Consider the following 22,784-nt stretch of genomic DNA (forward strand, 5'->3'; position numbering starts at 1 on the left):
TGGACCACGCCTGTGAGGGGCAAGGGGAGCCTTGGTTTTTCCTTCACTGCTACATGACTCTGCTCAGGTGTCTTAGCCGGGTTTGGCTGCTTCCTCTGGTGGCCAGTTCTCAGCTCAGCAGCCCCCTGCAGGGCTAGGGGGCAGAGGGCAGGAAGCCCTCCCCAACCTCTCCCTGGGTGCCCAGGAAGCCAAGTGAGGGGCCCTGCTGGGTCAGTGGGGTGGGAGGCTGGGCCTCCAGCACGCCAGGACTCGGAGGGCCATGATCTCATCTCTCTCCTTTTAGGCCTGACAGGCCTTTGTAGAGTCCGGGGACAGCCTTCCTCAGGCCTGGGCTGAGAGCAGGCAGCGTTAAATATAAGGCAGGCAGGAGCCCAAGGCGAGTTCAGGACATTTATTTCACATTCACACATCTGTACATTTTCTATAAATAACGTAGAGGTGAACTATGTACAACCCTCTCTTGCCCACTCCCAGGCTAGCCCCCGCTCTGGCACCCAGGGCCAGGGGCCGCTGTCTGCAGACACGGGCCACGTACACCAAACATGGCCCCGGCCCACGCTGCTCCCTGGGCACAGGAGCCAGGGGCCTCTGCGGCTCTCCCAGCCCAACCACTTTGCTCTCTCAGGCCAAAGGCCAGGCAGACCTCAGGGAAATTGCTGCTCGGCAAAGGAGAGCCCCTCAGTGCTGCCCCCCTGCAGGGGCCACGGCAGGCAGCAGCCGTCAGCCTGGGAAATGCGTGAGAGGGGAGGCTGCTGCTCACCCTGCCGCCCTGTGACTCTCCTGGCCTTTCCCTGCCCACCTCTCGTCTGCGCGGACAGGCCTCAAGCTTCCCTCCCTCGGTATCAAATGGGACTTCACCCGACACCCAGGCACGCTGGGCCCCAGAGGACGGAGAGCCAGAGTCCTGCACTGGAGCTCATAACGCCAAGGATGAGGAACCACAACACGAATGTCTCAGGGACACGCAATGGTGGGCTCATACTGTGCTCAGAGTTGTCAGAAGCCACTGGCCCCAAAGACAGACACACATGGCTCTTGAGCCCTGAGGGGACAGCAGCCTGGTCTGGGAGTGGAGAGTGAGCAGGCGGAGGAAACCCGCCGAGCCCTGTGACAGACACTAAGACACACGGAGACACACAACTGTGAACCAACTAAGCCACGGTGAGGGGCTCGCAGAGAACACACACGCAGCATCGTGCCCTGGCGAGCAGAAGACACAAGGGCACCCCCTGAACTGGGGGCTCTTAACCCCGCCCATCAGCTCGAGACGGGCCGGGGTGGGGTCCTGAGATCTTCCTCACTGCTACGAACTGCAGCCACATACGAGAAGAGACACAACACAGAGTAGCAGATCTCATGGGCCTAGAGGGGAGAGAAAAACCAGACCGATCAAATTCCTGAGATTCCCACATCTCCACGCGGGGAGATCTGACCAGCTGAAAACTCTGCCCTCGTGCTGGGCTCAGCCTCACAGCTGACTGCTGGGACAGGGGTGCGTGCGTGCGCGCGTGCGTGCGTGCGTGCGTCTCTCCCAGGGCTGAAGACTCGTTTCGGCTTCCAGACCAAACTCAGCTCTCCAACCAACCCTAGTGCGCCTGACCCTGTGCTCTCAGAGGGCCCGCCCCACTCCTGTGAGGGTCCCCAGGGAGCCCTGCGCAGACCGGACTGCGGGGTTGGGTGGCGTACTCACCATGGGCGTCTTGTACTTGTGGCTCACCACTTCTTTAATTTCAGGAACTAAAACCGGACGGGCAAGAGACAAAACAGAAAGTTCAAAACTAAGAGCGATAATGCCAGGCTCCCCCAGGCGGCAGCGCCCGGCACCGGGGTCCCCTTCCCCACGGTGGCCTGTCCCAGGGGCTGCAGCAGCTTACGCTCTGACGGCACCTGCCCAGCCGCTGCTGGATGAGAGGACACGGCCCCAGACTCCGCAGCCAGACCTGTGGGGTCTGCTGGGGCTCCCTGCTCGATGGCCACGACTCTAGCCGCTTCTGGGAGAGCCTCCACACAGGAGCGGGCTGGCCTTTCACCAGCCTGCTCACTGCTAATGTCCAGGGCCCCGAGGAGCTGCAGTGGGGCGTTCCCCCATGTTGGTTGGGTGAAGAGAGTTGTCTCTAGCCTGCGCCTCACCTTGCTGAGATGCCCGAGAACTCATCCCTGTTACCAGCCCGACACTCTGTTCGTGTTAAGCTTGTTCCCTGTACTCCCAGCCCCTACGAAGAGGGTCCTTAGGCTGGATGAAGAAGTGGCATGATACTAAAACCCAGCAGACTTGTAAGTGTCCTTCCCTGAGTGGCAGGAGAGGCCCAGGCCTGCTGTGTGAGGGAGAGCGTCAGAGGGCTCTGGAGCAGACACACCGAGCAGAAGACAGGCGAGTATAGCACCCGGGGAGGGAGGTGACAGGGAGCATCAGGCAAAATACACACATGTCCACAGCCCAGAATGCAAGACTAAGTCACCCCTGCCCCAGCCATGCAGGGGTTCTGCTTGGCCAGAGGAAGGAGGAAGGCCCCCCCAGGGGCCCAGCCATCCTGATGGCCCCTGGAGATGGGAGCAGAGGGGCGTGGCGTCCCCCTGGGGGCCAGAAAAGGTAGGATGAGAGTTGGCCACACCTTCTTCTGACCCTGGGAGGTAGAATTCGGGGGGGACCCAGGGTTAACAGGGAATAAACTCATCATAGGTAGAGCAAGAAGCCCAGGTCCTTCTCCTGAGTTGGAAGATTTCCCCAAATATCTCTCTGGCAGAAGAGAGAAGGGAACACACAGGGGAGAAAACTCAGAACCAGTGAGCCAGCACGGGGATGGGGGGGTGGGGGGTGAGGGGGGGGGAGAAAAGGGCAGTGTGAGCAGCTGGTCTGGTTGAAGGGAGCCCGTCCCGCCCACGGCAGGGCCCAGGCAGGGGCCTGGGGGGGGGGAGGCAGCACGAGCCGAGGTCACTTTACCTGCTGGAGAACGAAGGTTTTCATAGCAGCGATGAGGGGCACAAAAGAATGAAGCACAAACACAGCAGGAACTCAAAGCCCCAGGGTGAGAACCCACTACACCACCGGTCAGCGTCGGCGCCTGGCTGCAGGGATGCAGGGAGGCTGGCCGCCAGCCTCCCGCGACAACTGCCCTGCCTGCCTCTGAGGCCCACTAGGCTTCCCTGCCCTCTCGAGTGAGGCTGCCCGGGCCACCGCACGGCCCTGCTCCCGCACAGAGGCCAGGCGGACACCAGGGCGGCACCGGGGTGGCTGGACGGAGCCCCGGGCTGCTAGGAGGAGCTCAGCAGGCGACACGAACACAGCAGAGCTTGGAAACTGCCCGTCTGCTCTGCCCCAGAACTTTCTGACCACCAGCTGGCCGAGAAGGAAAGGCGGTGCCCACTCCCGGAGCCTCCACAGGAGCGTCTCTGACCTCTGACCCCGTCTAAGGCCACCTGCTCTTCTGAGACCCGTCCCCCGGCAGCCACGGTCTCGCTCTTCCTTCTTCCTCCTTCCCCTCGCTCACCGCGGGTTCCCTTCTCTTCCCTGTCACTCCTAAGCCTCCTGCCCTCTCTGCAGAGGTGGTTCTTCTCTCTGCCTCTAGTCCCTCCTCTGGAGCGCCGAGGTTTGAGTTACTGCCATGTGAGTCCAGACCTAAGAGCAAAATAGTGTAATTACCAAATTCCTCCAGGACAAAGACGCCTCGGACTGTATTGCACTTTTTAATGTGATTCAGCTCTATGAAAACCTGCAAGAGAGGGAGGGAGGGTGGGGTCAGGCCCGGAGGCTCCCCCCTGCCCCACAACTGCCCGCTCTCCCGGCTACAGCCCCGCCCCCACACAGAAGACCTAGTTCCCAGAGCGAGGGCCGGAGAATCCACACACACGCAACTCAAAAGCGCTAAGAAGCGAAGACAGCAGAAAGGGCATGTACCTTCCGCTCCTGGCCGGAGGAGAAAGCATGGGAGAGAAATGAAGGCGTTAGTTTTAACGGTCAAACCCAACCCGAAGGCCCCTCTGCTGTCCTGGGCTGCCCGCCCATCCCCTCTGCCCAGGGCAGCGCTTGGAGGACACGGTGCCCCGGGGGTCTCCCCGCTCAGCCCATCAGCTCTCTACCCTTCCATGCATCCTCCTCCGGCGCAGAGGGCTGGCACGGGTGCAAAGCTCCCCTCGGATTGTCCTTGGGGTGGGAGATGTTGATATCTTCCTTGACACAAGATCCAGGCTCTCCCAAGAAGTACACGGAGAGAGACTAACGGCTATTGCTTAGGAGTCCGACTAGGAGTCCTACAAATCCTATTTGCAATCCTCACATCCATGTGGCCCAGTGTGTAGTACGACCCTCGTTTTATAGAGGAGCACACAGGATCAGAAAGTTTATCTGCCCACGAGTAACGAAGCTGGGCTCTGAATCCAAGCACATCCTGACTCCAAAGATCCGTTTGTTACCCCACCCTGTAGGACTCCACCAGAGGGTCCAATGCTTCCTCAACTCCAACAGACCATTCGTGGTAGAAGATGGACCCCATGGCTGTTTTCTTGTGATCGGTCGGGGCCTGACTCCCCTCTCTGCAGGATCTCTCTTCTAGGGCAAAGCCTTAAACTACAGACCAGCTTGTACATATCCATGGACTGGTTAGACACTGGGTTGGTCCAGAGCGGGGGACCCAGAAGGGGGCTGGCTGTTGTTTAACAAGATCTCCTCTTCTGAAGGTGAGGCATCAGGGGAAGCCACGGCACTAAAAGGCGGTCAGAAGCCTGCTCCCCAAGAAGTGCTGACACCTTCGTGCTCCAGAAAAGTACTCCAGTAAATCTCTCCTTGGGCTGACCCGAAGGTCTCAAGTATGCTATTTAATATATTAAAATCACGGATAGTAAATGTACTGCTGGAAACACACTGCCTGAGCAGCTGTTTCCCATCACACCGAAGCTGCCCGGTTGGGTTCCTGAAAGAAGAAACTAAAATGGCAAAGGGAGGAAGCAAGCCACGGAGTCCAGAGGGTCACCTCCCCTGAGTGTCTGCTGCCTGGCCCGGGGCTGTGGTGCTCACACATTCAGACCTGGCTCACAGCCTCAAGGAAAGGAACCAGGACGTCAGGGAAGGGGGAGGGAAGGCACTTGTGTGAAGAGTCAGAACGGGGAACGGACCTGGGCTGATGCGCTGGCCTCAGAAAGGATTAGCTTAAGGAATGTCCACTGAGAGAAAAAGTAACACTGTGTTAAAAGACCAAGAGAAAGAAAAAAAAAAAGTCAGCTCCTATGGTGGAATCACAATGAGAGAAAGATGTATTCTGAAGTGCTCCCCAGTCAAAAGAAGGGGAATGGGGCCTGTGGAGGAGGGGACAGAGTAGGGACACTCAGAGGAACGAAAAGACTAGGAAGAAGAATCAGCAGGAGAAATAGGCAAATAAACACACATACTCCAGATAGGACAGACACAAGCTACACACACACACACACACACACGCACGCACGCGCACACGCACATACACAAGCTTCACGCATACCAGAATCACGCGAGGAGATCAGCTGGTCTAGACTCTCAAAGCAAAACCACCAAGCGGAAGCACCCCCTGGGAATAAGGGAAGGCAGACATTGTGCGAAGAAGGGCCAAGTGAGACGCTCCCACTCACACTGTGCTGAGTCTAACGGACGGAGGCAGCCTAGCTACCACGGCTCCCTCTCTTTCTCCGCCTCCCACAGAGGCTCCCCACTGCACCTTCCAGGTGGTTGCCAACGTCACTGTGCCCTCCTTCTGATTTCTCTCTCTGGTCCAGCTGCTCCCATCCTCCCACTAGCCCCAAAGGCCCGCAGGCTCACTGGAAAGCACTGGGACCTGGACACCGAGCCTTACTGCAGATGGAAGAACTGGGCCAGGCAGCCGGTGCTGCCGCTCCCACCTACCTGGTTGTGCATGAACTTGAGATTGATCCCTTCTAGGGTGACCTGCAGCAAGCCACCCTCACCAGTCTTCATGTCCTGCACGGGGAACTCGCCACCTAGTTCAGGGCCTGCGGTGGGGGAGGAGGTCATCAGCTAACTGGGGAGCTGGGGAACCCCATGCCTGACCTCCTTGTCAGGCCTCTGACACTGAGAAGGATGGATGGAAACAAACAAAAGGCCCTTGCTTAGGGAGTCCTTGTCTCCTCACCGGGTTTGATGCTCTGCTGTCGGGCAGCGGCTCGCTCCATGCTGTCCTTCACGCAGTAGTACAGCTCCCGACACTGCGGCACAGGGGCGAGGACCATCCTGTCACCCAACCTGCCAGGGTACCCCCGCTCTGCTCTCCACCGTCTGCCAAGGGCCGGGGCCGAGGCCAGAGCGCCGGGCACTGGAGACAGCTTTATGCATCCCACACAACAGCCGGAGGCCAAAGGGGGGCTCTTGACATGGACTGTGGAATTTTAACTTCCTTGCCAGAAACTTGACACTTGGCCCTCAACACCCACCCTCCTCCCGAACAGAGCTCGTGGTACCTTCTTGGTATAGAACTTGTTGAGCTGAGTCTCAGAGCCGTTTCTACGCCACAAACACAACACCTTCGTCTTGGGGCAGTAGGTCATGTTGATGAGCTTCTCATACCACCAGCGCTCATGCACCGTCCCAAGGTTACTGCGCAGCACCACACAGTCGTCGCACACCTGCGGGAGGACCCAGCGCGTCAGCGGGGCCTGTCACTTACAGCCTCCATCGCTGCAGGCCGTGCTGGCCTGTCCCGGGGCAGCACGGGGCAGCTGGGCCTGGGAGCACCCCATGGTCGGCTGCCTCGGCTCCCGCTCACCGTCCTCCTTCGCTGGGGACACAAACACTGACCTGCTGGACATAGTGTCCACTGGGAGGTTTGCTGAAAGAAAAGGAATCATGGAGAGGAGCCGGCGAGCAGGGAGGGGGAAGCAATCAGTGTTTCAATTTTCACCTCGCGCAACGTCTATCACCTCTCAATATGCTCTAGACTTATGAGGGTGTCTCCCGCCGCCAGGTACCAACCTTAGGGACCATCTCTGTGGATGAGCGCAGACGCAGGGATTACAGCAGGCTTAACCAAGGAGGAAAATATGGAACCAAGGCATTTTCTAATACTGGCTCAGCCGCAGTTCTGCATATATCTTTTCAATAATTAATCACATTAGTGACACTTGGGCAACACTTACCACAAAAAATATTATATAATACAGGGTGATATAATTAAAAGGCGAACTCCTCCTTCACATTCTCTTCTTAATACTGTAAGTCCTTTGTAATTAATTAATTTTGAGAGAGTGTGCGTGCACGCAAGTGAGCATGAGCGGGGGTGGGGATGGGCAGAGCGAGAGAGAGAATCTTAAGCAGGCTCCACGTCTAGTGTGGAGCCCGATGTGGGGCTCGATCTCATGACCCTGAGATTATGATCTGAGCCAAAATCGAGAGTCAGACGCTCAACCCACTGAGCCACCCAGGTGCCCCCTTCACATTCTCTTCTTATTCAACATTCTCCCTCTAAGATCAGACCGTGTTAGGTTTCCAGCTGTCCATTACTTAGCTGTGTCACCTTGAACAAGCTGCTCTGCATCTACATTTCCTCATGTGAAGATTAAATAAGTCAATGTGCATAGAATTCTTAGAACAAAGCCAGGCATATAGGAAGTACCCTAGAGTTAGATGTTATAACAACATAATAATATAAAAAAATGTAACAATGATTATTATGACCCCACTGATGGTTCTCCAATCCTTCTCCATACATCTTCCTGAGTTCCTGAACCACTCTCTATCTGGATGGCTCACAGGCAGCACCTCGATCTCATCATGTCCAAATGTGAAGTCAGCATTTCCTCCTGGGCAGATCCTCCTTCTGAGTCCCCTAGTTGAGTAAATGGTGTCACCATTCACCCAGCTGCCGAAGCCAGAAATGAAGGAGTGATGTGAGACTCCTTGTTTTCCCTCTCGCTACACCACTGAGTCCCATCCATTTCACCTCAAATACCCCTGGAACTCTCCCCCTCCCCCGCTCCAGCCATTAATTCATACTTCTTTCAAGTTTCAGCTCAAAGGTCACTTCTGAGAGGTCATCCACAATTCCTACACCCTCTACCGTGTATTCCCATCCTGCCTGCCTATGCCCTAAGCATCTTCTCTCATAACATTCATCATACTTTATGACACTTTGTTTCATTAGCTGACTTCCCCAATGGCTTGTCAACCCCATAAGGGCAACAGAAACCATGTCTCTCATTCACTGCTATAACCACATACTCAAAGTACTTGGCATATCGTATGTGCTCCATAAATATTAAGTGAATAAGTGAATTAAAAAGGAATACACAAGACTACCAGGTTTAATCTACTACCTAAGAGTTACAAGGTTCCAAAAGGTCATATAGTAGCTGAGTAGAAATTAGAATTCTAGCCCTAGTCTGACTCTAGTTTTCTCCAGGTGAAAAATGAAGACTACTACCCCCACTTTCCATAATCCTTTAAGAACACCATGTAAAGGAGAGGGGCAGGATAGGTATTTAGAACATATGATTTCTAGGCTAGAGAGATGACAGTAATAATGTACCATACTCGCCTATGCTGCTGGTGGAGAAATAAACTGGTATAGTCTTTGGGATGGTATTTGGCAGAATCTATACAAATTTTAAATCTATATAAGCTTGATCCAGAAATTTCACATTAAGAATCTAGCCTATAGAAATTCTCATGTGAGGGGCACCTGGGTGGCTCAGTTGGTTGAGTGCCCAACTCTTGGTTTTGGCTCAGGTCATGATCTTATGGGTTGTGGGAGAGAGCCCCAGGATGGGCTCCACGCTCAGCAGGGAGTCTGCTTGAAGATTCCTTCCATTTGCCCCTCCCCCAATGCATGCTCACGCACATTGCTCTCAAAATAAAATAAAAATAAATCTTAAAAAGAAAAAGAAATTCTCATTTGTATTTTCAAGTATATTCAATGAAACATTATTTTAAAAAAAGTGAGAGGGACTAGTTGAATGACTTATGGTATACATCCATATAACACCTAATAGCTAAAAAAACAAAACAAAACAAAATTAATCATCCATTTAAAAAACAGGGACGGGGTGTGTGGCTGGTTCAGTTGGTGAAGCATGTAACTCTTGATCTTGGAGTTGTGAGTTTGAGCCCCATGTTGGGTATAAAGCTTACTTAACAAAAACAAAGCAAAGCAAAACAAAACAAAAAAAGAAAAAAGAAAAAAACAGAGACAAATTTAGGTAACATGTAGACATGGAAAGATGTCAGTCATAAATTAAAAATCAAATTATATCTCAATATTTGTAGTTTGATACCACTTTTGTAAACACTGAAACAAAATTACACATAAGTAAATTGTATTTATACAAATATGCGTTTTTAAAATTCACACCAAACTCTTTAACAGTGGTACCTCTGAGACATGGCATGGAAGGAAGTAAAGGGAAACTTTTACTTTTTATTTCATTTACTTCTATATGGTTTGAAACTTTCACAGCATATACTGTTCTACTTCTGTAACTTACCATTACATTTTTGGGAGAGAGAGAGTGCGCACATGCACAAGCAGGCAGGGGCAGAAGGAGAGGGAGAATCTTAAGTAGGCTCCATGCCCAGTGTGTGGAACCCAACTAGGGGCTCGATTTCATAACCCTGAGATCATGACCTGAGCCGAAATCAAGAGTCAGACACTTAACTGACTGAGCCGCCCAGGCGCCCTAGTCTACTTCTTTAATTAAAAAAAAAAAAAAAAGTAATAAAGGGGACTTTTAAAAGTCTTTGCAATCGCTCTCCCAGTGCTCCTGCAGCCAGCAGGCTGTGCAGGGATGAGAAAGGCTAAATCAGGCTAAGCGTACCAAGTGGCTAACGGGGTGAGTGAGGTACAGTCTTATTTGACACCTTAAGGGAGAGGCATCTATAAGGTGATGGATCCACCCATACTCCAGGAACTTTGTATGAGGCTCCCCTGTGTGGTGGTGAGAGTTAGTCCTATACTTCAAGGAATCTTCTGGATTTATTCTTTAAAAGGAAAAGGAGAGGGTGAGAATCACCTGCCACCTCTTTGTGGTGCAGATGTCCAAAGTTAGTCCTCAGCTCAAGGAGACACCTAGCCAAATTCTAGAACTTCACAGTAACATGAAAATGACTCTCTTCTCGGCTACAACAACATGCATGTTTCTGCTTCAGGGCAGAACCCCTGCCCCATGTTTGATAAACCACTCGTTCAAAAAGCTGTGGATGTAAAAATCAAACTCAACTAAACCAAAAGAAAACAGAATACTTGTAAAATTATTTAATTTTACTACTTTATATAGGAGTTGTACTTGATTCCTACAATTATGTAGAAGAGATTCATTTTAGAATTAAAAATATAGCAATAAAGAAACCATAGCCAATTTCCTTTACAATCTTGGAATAAGGAAGGGTTTTTCTACCTAAGACTCAAAATCCAAAAGCTTTTAAAAAAAAAAGACTAATCAATTCAACTACATAAAAGTAAAAAGATTCTGCCAACAGCTGGAGGGAGGGTAAAAAGAAAAAGTAAAAAAATTCTGCATGGCAAACAAAGAAAAACAAACAAAAAACCCATAGGCAAACTCAAAGGACTGATGAGGAACTTCACAGGGAACAACAGATCAGGCTGCCCACATCTCAACCTACTGATCTCTAAGAGAGAGAGGTGACCATATGGGGCAAGAGGCCACATACAGCACCAGCCATGAAGTATTCTTGCCAAAATGTTGAATCTGAAACTCATCAAACCCCTAGGTTGAACTACTAGTTTATAAAAAATACAAGTGATGGAGAAACATGTTAACACCAAAGAGATGCAATCAGCAGAAAGTCTAGAATGTGAGATACTCCGTGGGGCACATTTCTTCAACGAAATCAATGGCAAAGCGGGAGGGGAGTTATTATATGTTAAGAGATACGTCTGAGTCCTATCAGCCAAAGCCATCAATGCGTTCTCCCTTCGGTGGGGTGATGGCCTCTGGGAGCTCTTACAGAGCCTGTGCGTGTATTGGGGGGCAGCAGGCGCGCACATAGATACTGACTGGTTAAGTCAACTACTGTACAGCTGCACCATGGAGTGCCAGACAGCTATAAAAAGAATGAGAGCCAGAGGAAATACAGTGAATGACATCATAACGATGTATGGTGACAGATGGTGACCACACTTATCATGGTGAGCACTGCATAATGTACAGAATCGTCGAATCACTACGCTGTACACTTGAAACTAATCTAACATTGTACCTCAACTCTTCTTCAACTAAAAAAAAAAAAAGGGAAAATGAGAACCCTCTTTTTGTACTGACACAGAGCTCTCCAGGATATGTTCAATGAGAAACGCAAGGTACAGAGCAGTGGATATGATGTGCTACCTTTCTGTAAGGAAAAAGAAAAAGAAGAACTTATGTTCATATTTTATTGTGTTTGTATAAAATACCACTGGAAGATACAAAGGAGACCACAGAAGTGGTTACCTATAGGAAGAAGGGGTGAGGGGGATGGGAAATTGAGAGGAAGGAGATAAAAAAGACAGCAAGACTTCCCAAAGCCTACCATTTTAAGTTGTCCTGACTTACAATGTGACTACATCATGTATGCAACATCTATTTATTTATTTATTTAATCTTTTAAAAAGATTTTATTTATTTATTTGACAGAGAGAGAGAGAGAGAGAGAGAGCACAAGTCGGCAGAGTGGCAGGAAGATGGAGAGGGAGAAGCAAGGGAGCTGGAGGTGGGGCTCGATCCCAAGACCCCAGGATCATGACCTGAGCCGAAGGCAGCCGTTTAACAGACTGAGCCACCCAGGTGCCCCTCAACATCTATTTAAAACAAATGATGGTGAATTATCCATTATATTACTTGCATAAGAGTCTGACAATTTAATGATAAATGGATCATGAAGATGAATGAGATTAAGTGGGAGAAATCAGGTATCAGGTCTAGAAGTTCCTCGTGACTCTCAAATGTCCCTTTGAGACATATGAACTAGCATTTACCTCCATGAAGAAGATATCTCCATTTGTGTCTGTCCCTGCATGTACCACAAATGTCTGCTTCTTCATGTGCCGGCTGCCACTGGACCGGATACAAAGATCACGTCCATTCTGAGAAAAGAGAGATCTGTTAGGGACATCCATATATTTCTCTCACAGAGCTCTCTGGGCCAAGAATTCTGCTCCCACCCCAACTTCAGCAATTAAATTCCTATCAGCTTACTTAGCACAGTGCCATCTGCTGGTCACAGGCCACAAAGGACATGTTCTCAAACTTTAGGGTCTTAGGACTCCTCTATCTCTTAAAAATTATTCACAACCCCCAAGAGCTTAGGTTTATGTGGGGTATATTTATAGATATTTACCATATTAGAAATTAAAACTGAAAAATTTTTAAAATGAATTCATTTTAAAGTCATTAATAATATACCCATTACATGGTAATATAAATATTTTAAATAACATATTTCCCAAAACAACAAACAAAAAAGAGAAGACTGGCACTGTTTTACATTTTTCACATGTTTGTCTTTAAAAAATAGCTGGATTCTCCTATCTGCTTCTGCATTCCATCCATTGTGTTATGTTGCTTTGGGAGGTATATAAAGAAAATCTGGTCTCACAGATATGTATTTAGAAAGAGGAATATTTTAATAGATTTTCCAGATAAATATGCATATTTTTCTTTGGTAATTATACCAAAACTTGAGAAGTAACAGTTTCTGATAGTTGCAATATGAAATCTGAAAACCCATCAAAATGAACATTTTGTACTTTGTTACATGAAATCCGTTTGTCTGCCTTGCATTTTGAGTGGATCTTTACTTATACTTGAATTTCTAACACCACCCAATGGTCTTTTGGAAAATACTGGTTTAAGGAGTAATGCAGCTCTTCCAAATATTGACACATTTCATTAGAGAATATAAAAAAAATCACATTGATTAATATCATCAATCTCATTACAAAAGCCTTTAAATATCAGGAAGCTTCATGCTTAAAAGTCTGCCAAATAAATACCCAACTCTGAATGACCACAGTTAGTCATTCTTCCAAGTAAAAATGATGTCCCATGAACAAAACTGACAGTTTACCTTGCAACTCAAATTGTCACAAACTGGTTTTCCTTGAAACAATCATATTTTGGTTTGTAGCACAAATACTTCCTGTATATTTCTCATTTTGTTACATTAAATCTTAAAAAGATGTATAATCAATGATCAGATTTAGTAAAATTAATGATTTTAATGCTTTCATCAAGAACATTCATAAGTGCAACTATTTTTCTTTCTCTTTTTTTTTAAACTGAGAGAGCACTGCACGGCTCCTAGCATGGTTTAGCACCACTGCCTTCACTGTGTGAACGTAACCAGCAGTTTTATCCATCACTGCTTTTGTACCACCAGTTAAAAAAGGCAAGCATTTTAGTACTATTATGAAAATAGGTTTCAGCTCGTGGATCCTTAGGAGTCCCCAGACCACATGCTGAAATGGCTGCATCAGGATGGTTTTAGTACAGAGAATCCTATCCCAGAACAGAAGGACTAAACCATTACCTAGGCCCAAAGCCCTATTTTCAAAACTGGGGTCTTGAAAGTATACAGGCCAAGAAATGACCCGTGGGGAAGCCTCTGCATTCGGTGACAAGGCCCCAGCTGGGAGGCGACAAGTGCAGTGGGAGGGGAGCCTAGGGGACGGCGCAGACATGCTTACCAGGTTTGCCAGCTGATCAAGCACTTCATTGATTTGCTGGCTGTACACAAGCCCAATATGGGACTTTCCCATTAGGCGCCTCACCTTCTTCCGGATGTCATTCTTATTTACCTGGAAAGCCAAAGCGAGATCTTAATGAGGGATCTGCTCTCCTTGCAAAGGACGTAGAGGGAATGCACAAGCAAGTTTCCTACCATTTGAGACCATTTGGAGTCCACACACTGAATCTGAGAGAAAACATTCAACTGTCTATTCTGCCAACAGGCTGGGAAGGAAAAACCTGGCTGTCTCTGGGTGGCTTCTATAGAAAAGTAGCTCTAAAGCAGGTCTGGTTCAAATGGACTGGGGTTCAAGGAGACACTTCCTCCCTATCCCCAGCCGATACCGTAACTTCACCCCTGAAGGGCCCTAAGAACCCCGGGGGCTCCTCAGAGTATAGTTCAGAAATGAGGCCTCAGAGTCGTGACATTCTGGCTCGGCTGTAGCACAGACACCTTCCCGGGGTTCAGGATCACCACCCTTCCCAACCAGAGTTCACTGGGACCCCTGGAGTTCAACAGAGAGGAGTGAACCTTACAACAGAAAATGAAACAAACTAAGTCAGCCTGTCAGGTTGCATCTGATCAACTAATCCCTTCATATTTTGAGAGGCTAAGAGAAGGGGAGGAGAAGAAACCCAAGGGCTCTCTCTCAAAATAACTCTCTTCTAGGCATCGACCCCAAGCTTATGTTGCCCTTTCAAAGCAGGACTCTTCTTAACAACCAAGTACAACCGAGTCAACCTAGAACCTACTATTAATTTTTTAATGAGTAGCTCTTTTTACATCTATGGAAAATTCTATATGATAAAGGGCTAGTGCTGAAAACTGAACTCTGACTATCCTTCCTAAGGTTTTAGAAACTATTACTTAAAATTTTTTTTAAATTCATTGTATTCTGTAGGGAGTTCTACTGGCATCCTAAAACTACTTAGCAAAGGAAGCCCATTTAAAAATTCAAAATAGGGGCGCCTGGGTGGCTCAGTCGGATAAGTGTCTGCCTTCAGCTCAGGTCATGATCTCAGGGTCCTGGGATCGAGCCCCATGTCAGGCTCCCTGCTCGACGGGGAGTCTGCTTCTCCCTCTCCCTCTGCCCCAGTTCATGCTCTGTCCCCCTCCACTCATATAAATAAATAAAATCTTTAAAAATAAATAAAAATAAAATTCAAAACTTGGTAGAGTATGCAACTCCTTTTTCAAAAAGATCATTTATTTATTTTAAAGATTTATTCATTTATTTTTGAGAGAGCATGCAAGTACACGAGGTGGGGCAGAGGGAGAGAGAAAGGGAGAAGCAGACTTCCCACTGAGCGGGGAGCGTGATGCGGGACTCAATCCCATGACCCTGAGATCATGACCTGAGCCGAAACCAAGAGTCAGATGCTTAACCAACTGTGTCACCCAGGTGCCCCAAGTGTGCAACTCTTAATCTTGGGATTGTGAGTTTGAGCACCATGCTGGGCATAGAGATTACTTAAAAATATTTTTTAAATTTTTTATTTATTTAAAAATATATTTTATTTATTTATTTGAGAGCGAGAGAGAGAGCACAAGAAGGTGAGGGACAGAGGGAGAAGCAGGCTCCCTGCCGAGCAGGGAGCCCGATGCAAGGCTTGATCCCGACTCTGGGATCATGACCTGAGCCGAAGGCAGATGCTTAACCAACTGAGTCACTCAGGTGTCCACCCCTAAATTTTTTTAAATAAAAACAAAATAAAATTCAAAATAAACAAATGGTATGGAATCACCAATCATCTTTACAACATTCCTTTGCAGCTTCAGACCAATGGGTCATGTGTAAGCTGCAGAGGGACCTCACACTTTCAATCAGGAAGAGAGCCCTAGTAAGATGCTCTGACAGCTTCCCAAGTGCCCCAGAATTTAGGTCACAGGAACAAGCCTTGCCCTTCCGGCATCAGCAGTAGCTAGGCACAAGCGAAATCGACATTACCTTCATCAGTAGCATGTAGGAGATGAGGTTATGCAAAAGCGTGGCCAGCAAACGATCTTCATCATCCTCCAGGCGCTTCCGGTCATGTTCTCCCAGGGACAGGTACCTAAGCAGGAGACCAGCGACAAGTCAGCCCTCAGGTGGGAGATCACAGAACTAACTTGGAGGAGGCTGAATTTGCATTTTCCAAGTGTTTACTAAGTCTTATACCTGTCGATCATTTCCTGGGGACCCTGGTCCATACCCATTCCTTCTCTCTCCAACATCACAGCATCTAAGAACGCATCTTCCCAGAACTGCATTTGGTCCCATAAAGTAGAACGTTCTTTGCCTGCACAGAACGGAATTTTTCTAGGGGCTTATTTAACATATAAAGAACACAGCTGCCAAACCAAAGTAAAGAGTAAACTCTAGATAAAAGGGACAAAATCTAGGACAAAGCAAACGTGAGCCTCTCCACCCCAGAACTAACATTCCTGCCACCAGCCCCAGCTCCTCCAAGTGAGACCCAGCCCCTCCCGAGGAGGGGGGAGGGGCACAGCACACAAGGAAAGGTGGTTACTCATAGAAAAGGTCTCCATGGCCGCATCCTCTAACTGGTCCCACATCGATCCTTTGTCCCTTCCTGCCATTTGTGAGCAGGAAGGACCATGGTAGCAAGAAAGGAAAGACAGACAGACAGAAAGACAGAGGCTGTTGATTAAGACCAAAATCCAGTCTCTTCTAGTGCTCACCTACGGCTTTTTCCAGACCCAGTAAGTCACATTCTTCAGATATAAACACGCCCTCTAACATCAGCACTGAGATCAGCACAGAGCTGAGCAGCTACCCGTTCAGCGCCACCCTCTTCCCCCTCCGAGTCCAGCTTTCCTCCAGTGCAAGAGGCCTTCCCAGTCAGTGTCTCACCTAAGAGTCCCTCGTAGAGATAGACTCGCTGGCTTACATCTTCAGACGAGCGAACTGGGCTGCCCACCAGCTTCTCCTTGACACTTGGCTTCAAGTGATGGGCTTTCCCCTACAACGAGGTGATAGGTCAGCTGACCAAGGTACAGGGCAAAGCAAGCCGCGCAGCGCATTAGGAGGCCCACACGCCCACCACTCTCTGTTAGTAACATGTACTCTAGCAGTCCTGCTTTTGCTACTGGGCTTGCCTCAAGGATTTGACCAGAAGTCAATCTGATAACGCTGCTTTCTGTAACTGCCTCCTAAAACATGCAAGTGAGTTTTCATTCTGCTTATCTTTACCCTTTAGTCTCTATAAGACTCTTTGTTCTTAAAAATAAATAAATAAGAGGCAAATCCTCTGTAGCAGCATGATGCAACAGAAAAAAACACTGGTTTTGAAGTCAGACTGACCAGGGCGCCTGGGTGGCTCAGTTGGTTAAGCAACTGCCTTCGGCTCAGGTCATGATCCTGGAGTCCCAGGATCGAGTCCCACATCGGGCTCCCTGCTCAGCAGGGAGTCTGCTTCTCCCTCTGACCCTCTTCCCTCTCGTGCTCTCTGGCTCTCATTCTCTCTCTCAAATAAATAAATAAAATCTTAAAAAAAAAAATAAATAAATAAAATAAAAAAAAAATGAAGTCAGACTGACCAAGGTTCAGATCCCTGTCTCTTACTGGCTGTGTGACCTGAGGCATAGAACTTAGCCTCTCTGAGTCTCGTTTTCCTCACCTGTAAAAGGAAGGTTATATAATATCTACCTCTTAGGACCATTATGGGAATTAAATTAGAAAATACATACAAAGCACTTAACAATGCCTGGCACATGGTTAGTATTGGATAAATGTTAATTTCCTTTTTCCTACCATCTCTTAGAAATATCTGGCCCTTAGAAAAATCACTAACTTTACCTGCTATTTCTGCAATATTAGACTTTCTATTCATTCAAAAAAGATTTCAAGTGGGTAAGAGGCAAATTTCATGCCCATTTCACAACTCATGCGACAGCCTAAGCGGAGAAGCGATCGATCAAAGGTTATTAGGCAACACCTAATTAGTGTGTCTACACGCCAGTCTCCAGGTTCACAGCCTAGTTCTTTGTTCAGTGGACCATACTGACTTCATAGAACTCATTTCTTGCAAAACAGCCTTTTTTTTGAGCCAAGAAATTTAGGTAATTGCTCTCAGCAACTCAACTGTACAAAAACAGCCCTTGCCCACCAGCACAGAACAAGTAAGAATTTGTCCCAGGAAGGTGCCAGGAAAGGCAGCACACAGCTGAATGGCTTCTTGCAAGACTGCTATCCCATAATGTCTACCTTAACATCCAGAATGGAGGCATGCTAGAAGGATTTAAAATACTCTCAATAAAATGGTCTATTTAGACTCAAGGAGAGTTAAGGTCCATTAACTCAAATGGCTTTGCTGACCCTCAATCCCATGCTCTACCTTTGCTCAGGGATGTCATTTGCTCTATTAGAAACATACACAGAAAGCCCTGAGGGTGGGAATGATCACCAGTGTTAAATACTTTAAATTTCATCTTCCATTCTCCCCACAAACCAAAGATAAGGACTTATAAGCTCCTATAAGGAATATCCATTCTCAGGGCGCCTGGGTGGCTCACTCAGTTAAGCGTCTGCCTTTGGCTCAGGTCATGGTCTCCAGGTCCTGGGATCAAGCCCTGCATGGGGCTCTCTGCTCAGCAGGGAGTCTGCTTCTCCCTCCCCCTGCTTGTGCTCTCTCTCACTCACTTTCTCTCGCTCAAATAAAATCTTTAAAAAAGAATACTGATTAGGCGCCTGGGTGGCTCCGTTGGTTAAGCGACTGCCTTCGGCTCGGGTCATGATCCCGGAGTACCGGGATCGAGTCCCACATCAGGCTCCCTGCTCAGCAAAGGAGCCTGCTTCTCCCTCTGACCCTCCCCCCTCTCATGTACTCTCTCTCTCTCTCATTCTTGCTCTCTCAAATAAATAAATAAATCTTTAAAATAAAAAGAATACTGATTCTTGGGGCGCCTGGGTGGCTCAGTCATTAAGCATCTGCCTTCAGCTCAGGTCATGATCCCGGGGTCCTGGGATCGAGCCCCGCATCGGGCTCCCTGCTCCTCAAGAAGCCTTCTTCTCCCTCTCCCGCTCCCCCTGTTGTGTTCCCTTTCTCACTGTGTCTCTCTCTCTCTGTCAAATAAATAAATAAAATCTTTAAAAAAAAGAATATTGATTCTCAACTCTAATAAAGTGACAAGTGTATCAGAGTGCTTAATGCTGCCTAAAGAGGCATGTATACACCAAAACGCAGTGTGTCTAAAGGCAAGGACTAAACAGAATTACTTTAATCCCAACTGATCACTGGCTTTTTTTTTTAAAGATTTTTTTTTTATTTATTTACTTGAGAGAGAGAATGAGATAGAAAGAGAGAGCATGAGAGGGGGGAAGGTCAGAGGGAGAAGCAGACTCCCCGCTGAGCAGGGAGCCCGATGCAGGACTCGATCCTGGGACTCCAGGATCATGACCTGAGCCGAAGGCAGTTGCTTAACCAACTGAGCCACCTAGGCGCCCCTGGCTTTTTTTTTTTTTTTTTTAAGATTTTATTTATTTATTTGACAGAGAGAGAAACAGCGAGAAAGGGAACACAAGCAGGGGGAGTGGGAGAAGCAGGCTTCCCGCTGAGCAGGGAGCCCGATACAGGGCTCGATCCCAGGACCCTGGGACCATGACCTGAGCTGAAGGCAGACGCCTAACGACTGAGCCACCCAGGTGCCCCAGTAAAATGCTATTTTAAAGTGCTACATAAATAGGGGCGCCGGGGTGGCTCAGTCGGTTAAGCGTCTGCCTTCGGCTCAGGTCATGATCCCAGGGTCCTCGGATGGAGCCCCCCGTCCAGCTCCCAGCTCAGAGGGGAGTCTGCTTCTCCCTCTCCCTCTGCTTGTGCTCTCTCTCTCTCTCTCCCTCTGTCAAACAAATGTCTATAAAACAAAAAAAAAAAAAAGTGCTATATAAATATAGCACTGGAAGTGGCCGGAATAAAACCAAACTATCCCCCAGCAAGAGGCAGACTGACATGAAAGGAGAGTCGCTGTTGTCCTGGCATTGCCACAAGGACTCCTATCACCTTGTCTACTGTAAATACGGGATAACTGCTACACAGGATTTGACGTCCTGATTTGACTGGGCGGGGAGCCCGACTCATCAGTGATTCAGGAGAGGGCCCTAAAAGCCCCAGATCATGGAGTAAAATAACTCTAAAAAAAGCCTTAGAAAACATTTTCTTTGAAGCCAAATATATGGGGATAATCCACTCCTTACTTCTTTTCCTTCTAGTTGCCCCTAACGTTTCATTCTTTTCTAACCCACTCCCCTCTCATGAGAGAAATGATCTCCTTTTGTTAGTAAACCAAACTTACAAAGATGGTGCTGGTAGCAGAGTTGGTCTCAATCTCACTATCGGACAAGGTGCCCCGAGAGCTTGCCAAGTGGGCGCTGCCCTCACCGCCTGGCCCATCACCTGCATTGCTGCTCAGGTCACTGTCTGCTCCAAGGGTCTCTCCAGAGCTATTACTCACCTAGCAAGGAAAGAAGGTAGTAAGGGATAGTCCCCAGCGAAGGGTTCCCAGAAATGCCCAGCTGTCAGAGCTCTCTACTGCCATTTAAAAAAAAAAAAAAAGGCACTGAACGTCAAAGGTGTGTCAAGTAGCCTCTGGAAGTACCTTCTTTACAAGTTGAGAAACCCTGGGTGAAATCTCAGGGTCTGATCCCACGCACACAGACCTGTGCCAGGTGAGCATCTCCACCGTGAGAACCAAGCTGACATGAGACTAAGAGCCTCCAAAGGAGAAAGCAGCCCCCTTTTCCAAAGGGGCACTCACACCCCCACCCCCCAAGATGCCAGTGTGGTGTTCCCCTACCACGGTGCTAACTTCAGAGTCCTGACTTGAGCTTCGGATCATAACAGCTGGACTCACACCAATGACAGAGTCTGCATCAGTCCTCTGAAACGACATGGGGACTCAGACACATTAGAGGAGGTGTCCCATCTACTCTCATTTCCCTAAGAAATACTGTATCTTCTTCCTTCTTCTCAACCCCAACCTACTATTATCATCCCTAAACAGGTCATAAGAAGATTATTTTTTTCCGGGATATAAAATATACATGACTTGCATGACAAAAAATAATAAACATTAAAGGAATACATGCTCACGATAGAAAATACATGAAAGAATACAGAAACAAAAATAAGCCATAAACCTACCACTAACATTAATCACTGTTAAGGTTTTAGTATACTTCCTTTCAGTCTTTTCTATATACATTTTAAAAATAAAATGGGAATTATACTGCATGTAGCTTTGTAAAACATTTTCCCATATCACTAAATTTTTGAAAACACAGTCTTCAGTAGATACTAGTATCGTATTATGTAGATATATGACACTTATTTCATCATTCTCCCATCACTGGGCATGCATGTTGTTTTGACGTTGTAATTCACAACAAGGTTGTCACAAACCTGGGAACCAGATGTCAGGCTCACGCCACTGTCTGCGCTGATCTGGGATTTTTTCTCGTCTGTCTCACGGAGGTCAAAGACAGGTTTGATTACTTCAGGCCCTGGGTAGGGGAAAACCTCTGTCACTCCATACACAAAGGCCAGGGGCAGGCTGGTGAAGGGAGTGGGACAGCACACAGCCAGGTCCCAGACCTCAGCAAGCCCCAGCCACCTTTCCAGGTACTGCCTCCACATCAGGCCCCACCAGAAGAAGTCCCCACAGGCCTTAAGACCCAAATAGGACAAATAAACCTGGTCTCAAGGGGTTCTACAGCCTTCTTTCACAACCTGAGAAAATTCTCAGCAAATCATTCTAAGACAGAAAGTTCCACAAACAAATGTCTAAACCACATTCCCGTATACTCAGAGTCGGAGCTTCCCTGGAGTGTGAAACCAATTGAGGGTCCCCAGGTCACTCAGTGCTTCCCCAACAAATGTGTCTAAAGGGGCTAGAAAAGGACAGGCCCAACGAGATACAGAAACGCCAGCTGTTTCTGTGGACACTAACTACCCCAACCCTACACCTTTCTACATTTGAGATAAAAACCACCCTCGTTTTTTCCCCACCCACCCACAATGGTATGGCAGAAGGACAGAATGACAGAAAGCAAGAAAGCGTGCCTAGGCAAGCCACCAGAGAGAGCTGGGAAGCTACAGACTCAACACGGAGGGACAGCAACCATCTCTGCCAACTGTGCCCACAGGCCTTCTAATGGGTGAGGGAGATACCAGCCAATGAGGGGCACTGAAATAGACAAACATTCTCCCCACCAACTCTGGAGCAATAGAGAACCACGTTCTAAGGGACTTTACTCAGTAGACGCCCTGATTACAGCCTGATTGCTAGGAGGAGAGGGGGAAAGAAGCAGCCTACAAGTCACATACCTGTGAATCACACACCACCTACCTGCTTTTATTCCAAATACCCCCCAAGAGCAAATTTGGTGTGGGGCTGACAAAGGGAGCCTGCCCCAACTGGGCCTGGGGAGTTGGCAGGTATGGGAGATTTGGGAACAGGAAGGGGCATTTGTTCCTTACTCTGTTTTTCCAAAGCTTTTTGCTTTTTCACTTCCTGGTGCTTGTTCCACAATTCTACCCCAGATGCAATGTAAGCAGGAGAGAAAGACAGACAGAGTCAGAGGCTGGTCAGACAGAATGGAAACCCACCCACCCAAGCCGATTCAGTCTCAGGCACAGGATTACAAATCAAGATATAAAGAGATCTTCATTTTGGGGGGTTAAAAATCAAGAGATCCAAAGCACCCCCTCCCCCACTCATGGACTAAAGACCCTAAATTCCTAACCCGAACCTGAAAGTGATAGTAAAAACCCTGCAGAACATTACAGATGGAGCTGCCTTCGCTCAAGCTCCTCCATTTTGGCCTGAGGAAACTGATCCTAACAAGGCTGGAGCACTCTGCTCGAGATCATGTAACTTCGGACTAGTTTAAACTTCCACCACGCCATGCTCTCTCTGCAAAATGAGCTGGGCAACAATAATTTTTAAAGATTCCAGACAAGACAGATGATCACCTCAAGCAGCCAAAGGGGTTCGGAAGCGTGAGCACCATTCTGTTTGATTTGCTGGACTGGACAGAGACCACTCATGCAGGCAGTTAGCATCCCTCCTTGCCACTACTAAAAAATCCAATTCA

General features: G+C 48.2%; 1 protein-coding gene across 41 annotated transcripts in view; it reads right to left on the bottom strand.

Moving 5' to 3' along the window:
- Positions 1-376: 376 nt before the first annotated feature.
- The window catches only part of MADD (MAP kinase activating death domain), a 41,147-nt gene continuing 18,739 nt past the window's right edge, over positions 377-22,784 (bottom strand). For 6 of the 41 annotated variants that reach the window (XM_073904622.1, XM_073904653.1, XM_073904625.1 and 3 more), the window contains 16 exons: positions 22,168-22,221; positions 21,091-21,191; positions 20,486-20,569; positions 19,985-20,143; positions 16,548-16,656; positions 16,204-16,266; positions 15,852-15,972; positions 15,642-15,747; positions 13,653-13,763; positions 11,943-12,050; positions 6,439-6,603; positions 6,114-6,186; positions 5,867-5,973; positions 3,641-3,710; positions 1,691-1,737; positions 377-1,362 (listed from right to left, as the gene is read on the bottom strand). In XM_073904622.1, the coding sequence (XP_073760723.1) occupies positions 1,258-1,362; positions 1,691-1,737; positions 3,641-3,710; positions 5,867-5,973; positions 6,114-6,186; positions 6,439-6,603; positions 11,943-12,050; positions 13,653-13,763; positions 15,642-15,747; positions 15,852-15,972; positions 16,204-16,266; positions 16,548-16,656; positions 19,985-20,143; positions 20,486-20,569; positions 21,091-21,191; positions 22,168-22,221 (1,583 nt within the window). In that variant the 3' untranslated portion in view covers positions 377-1,257. The other 35 variants (XM_073904634.1, XM_073904626.1, XM_073904624.1 and 32 more) reach the window with 19 other exon arrangements.

The sequence above is a fragment of the Callorhinus ursinus genome, unplaced genomic scaffold (assembly GCF_003265705.2).
Source record: "Callorhinus ursinus isolate GAN/ISIS: 27379988/994484 unplaced genomic scaffold, GSC_fseal_2.0 scaffold21, whole genome shotgun sequence".
Taxonomy (NCBI): domain Eukaryota; kingdom Metazoa; phylum Chordata; class Mammalia; order Carnivora; family Otariidae; genus Callorhinus; species Callorhinus ursinus.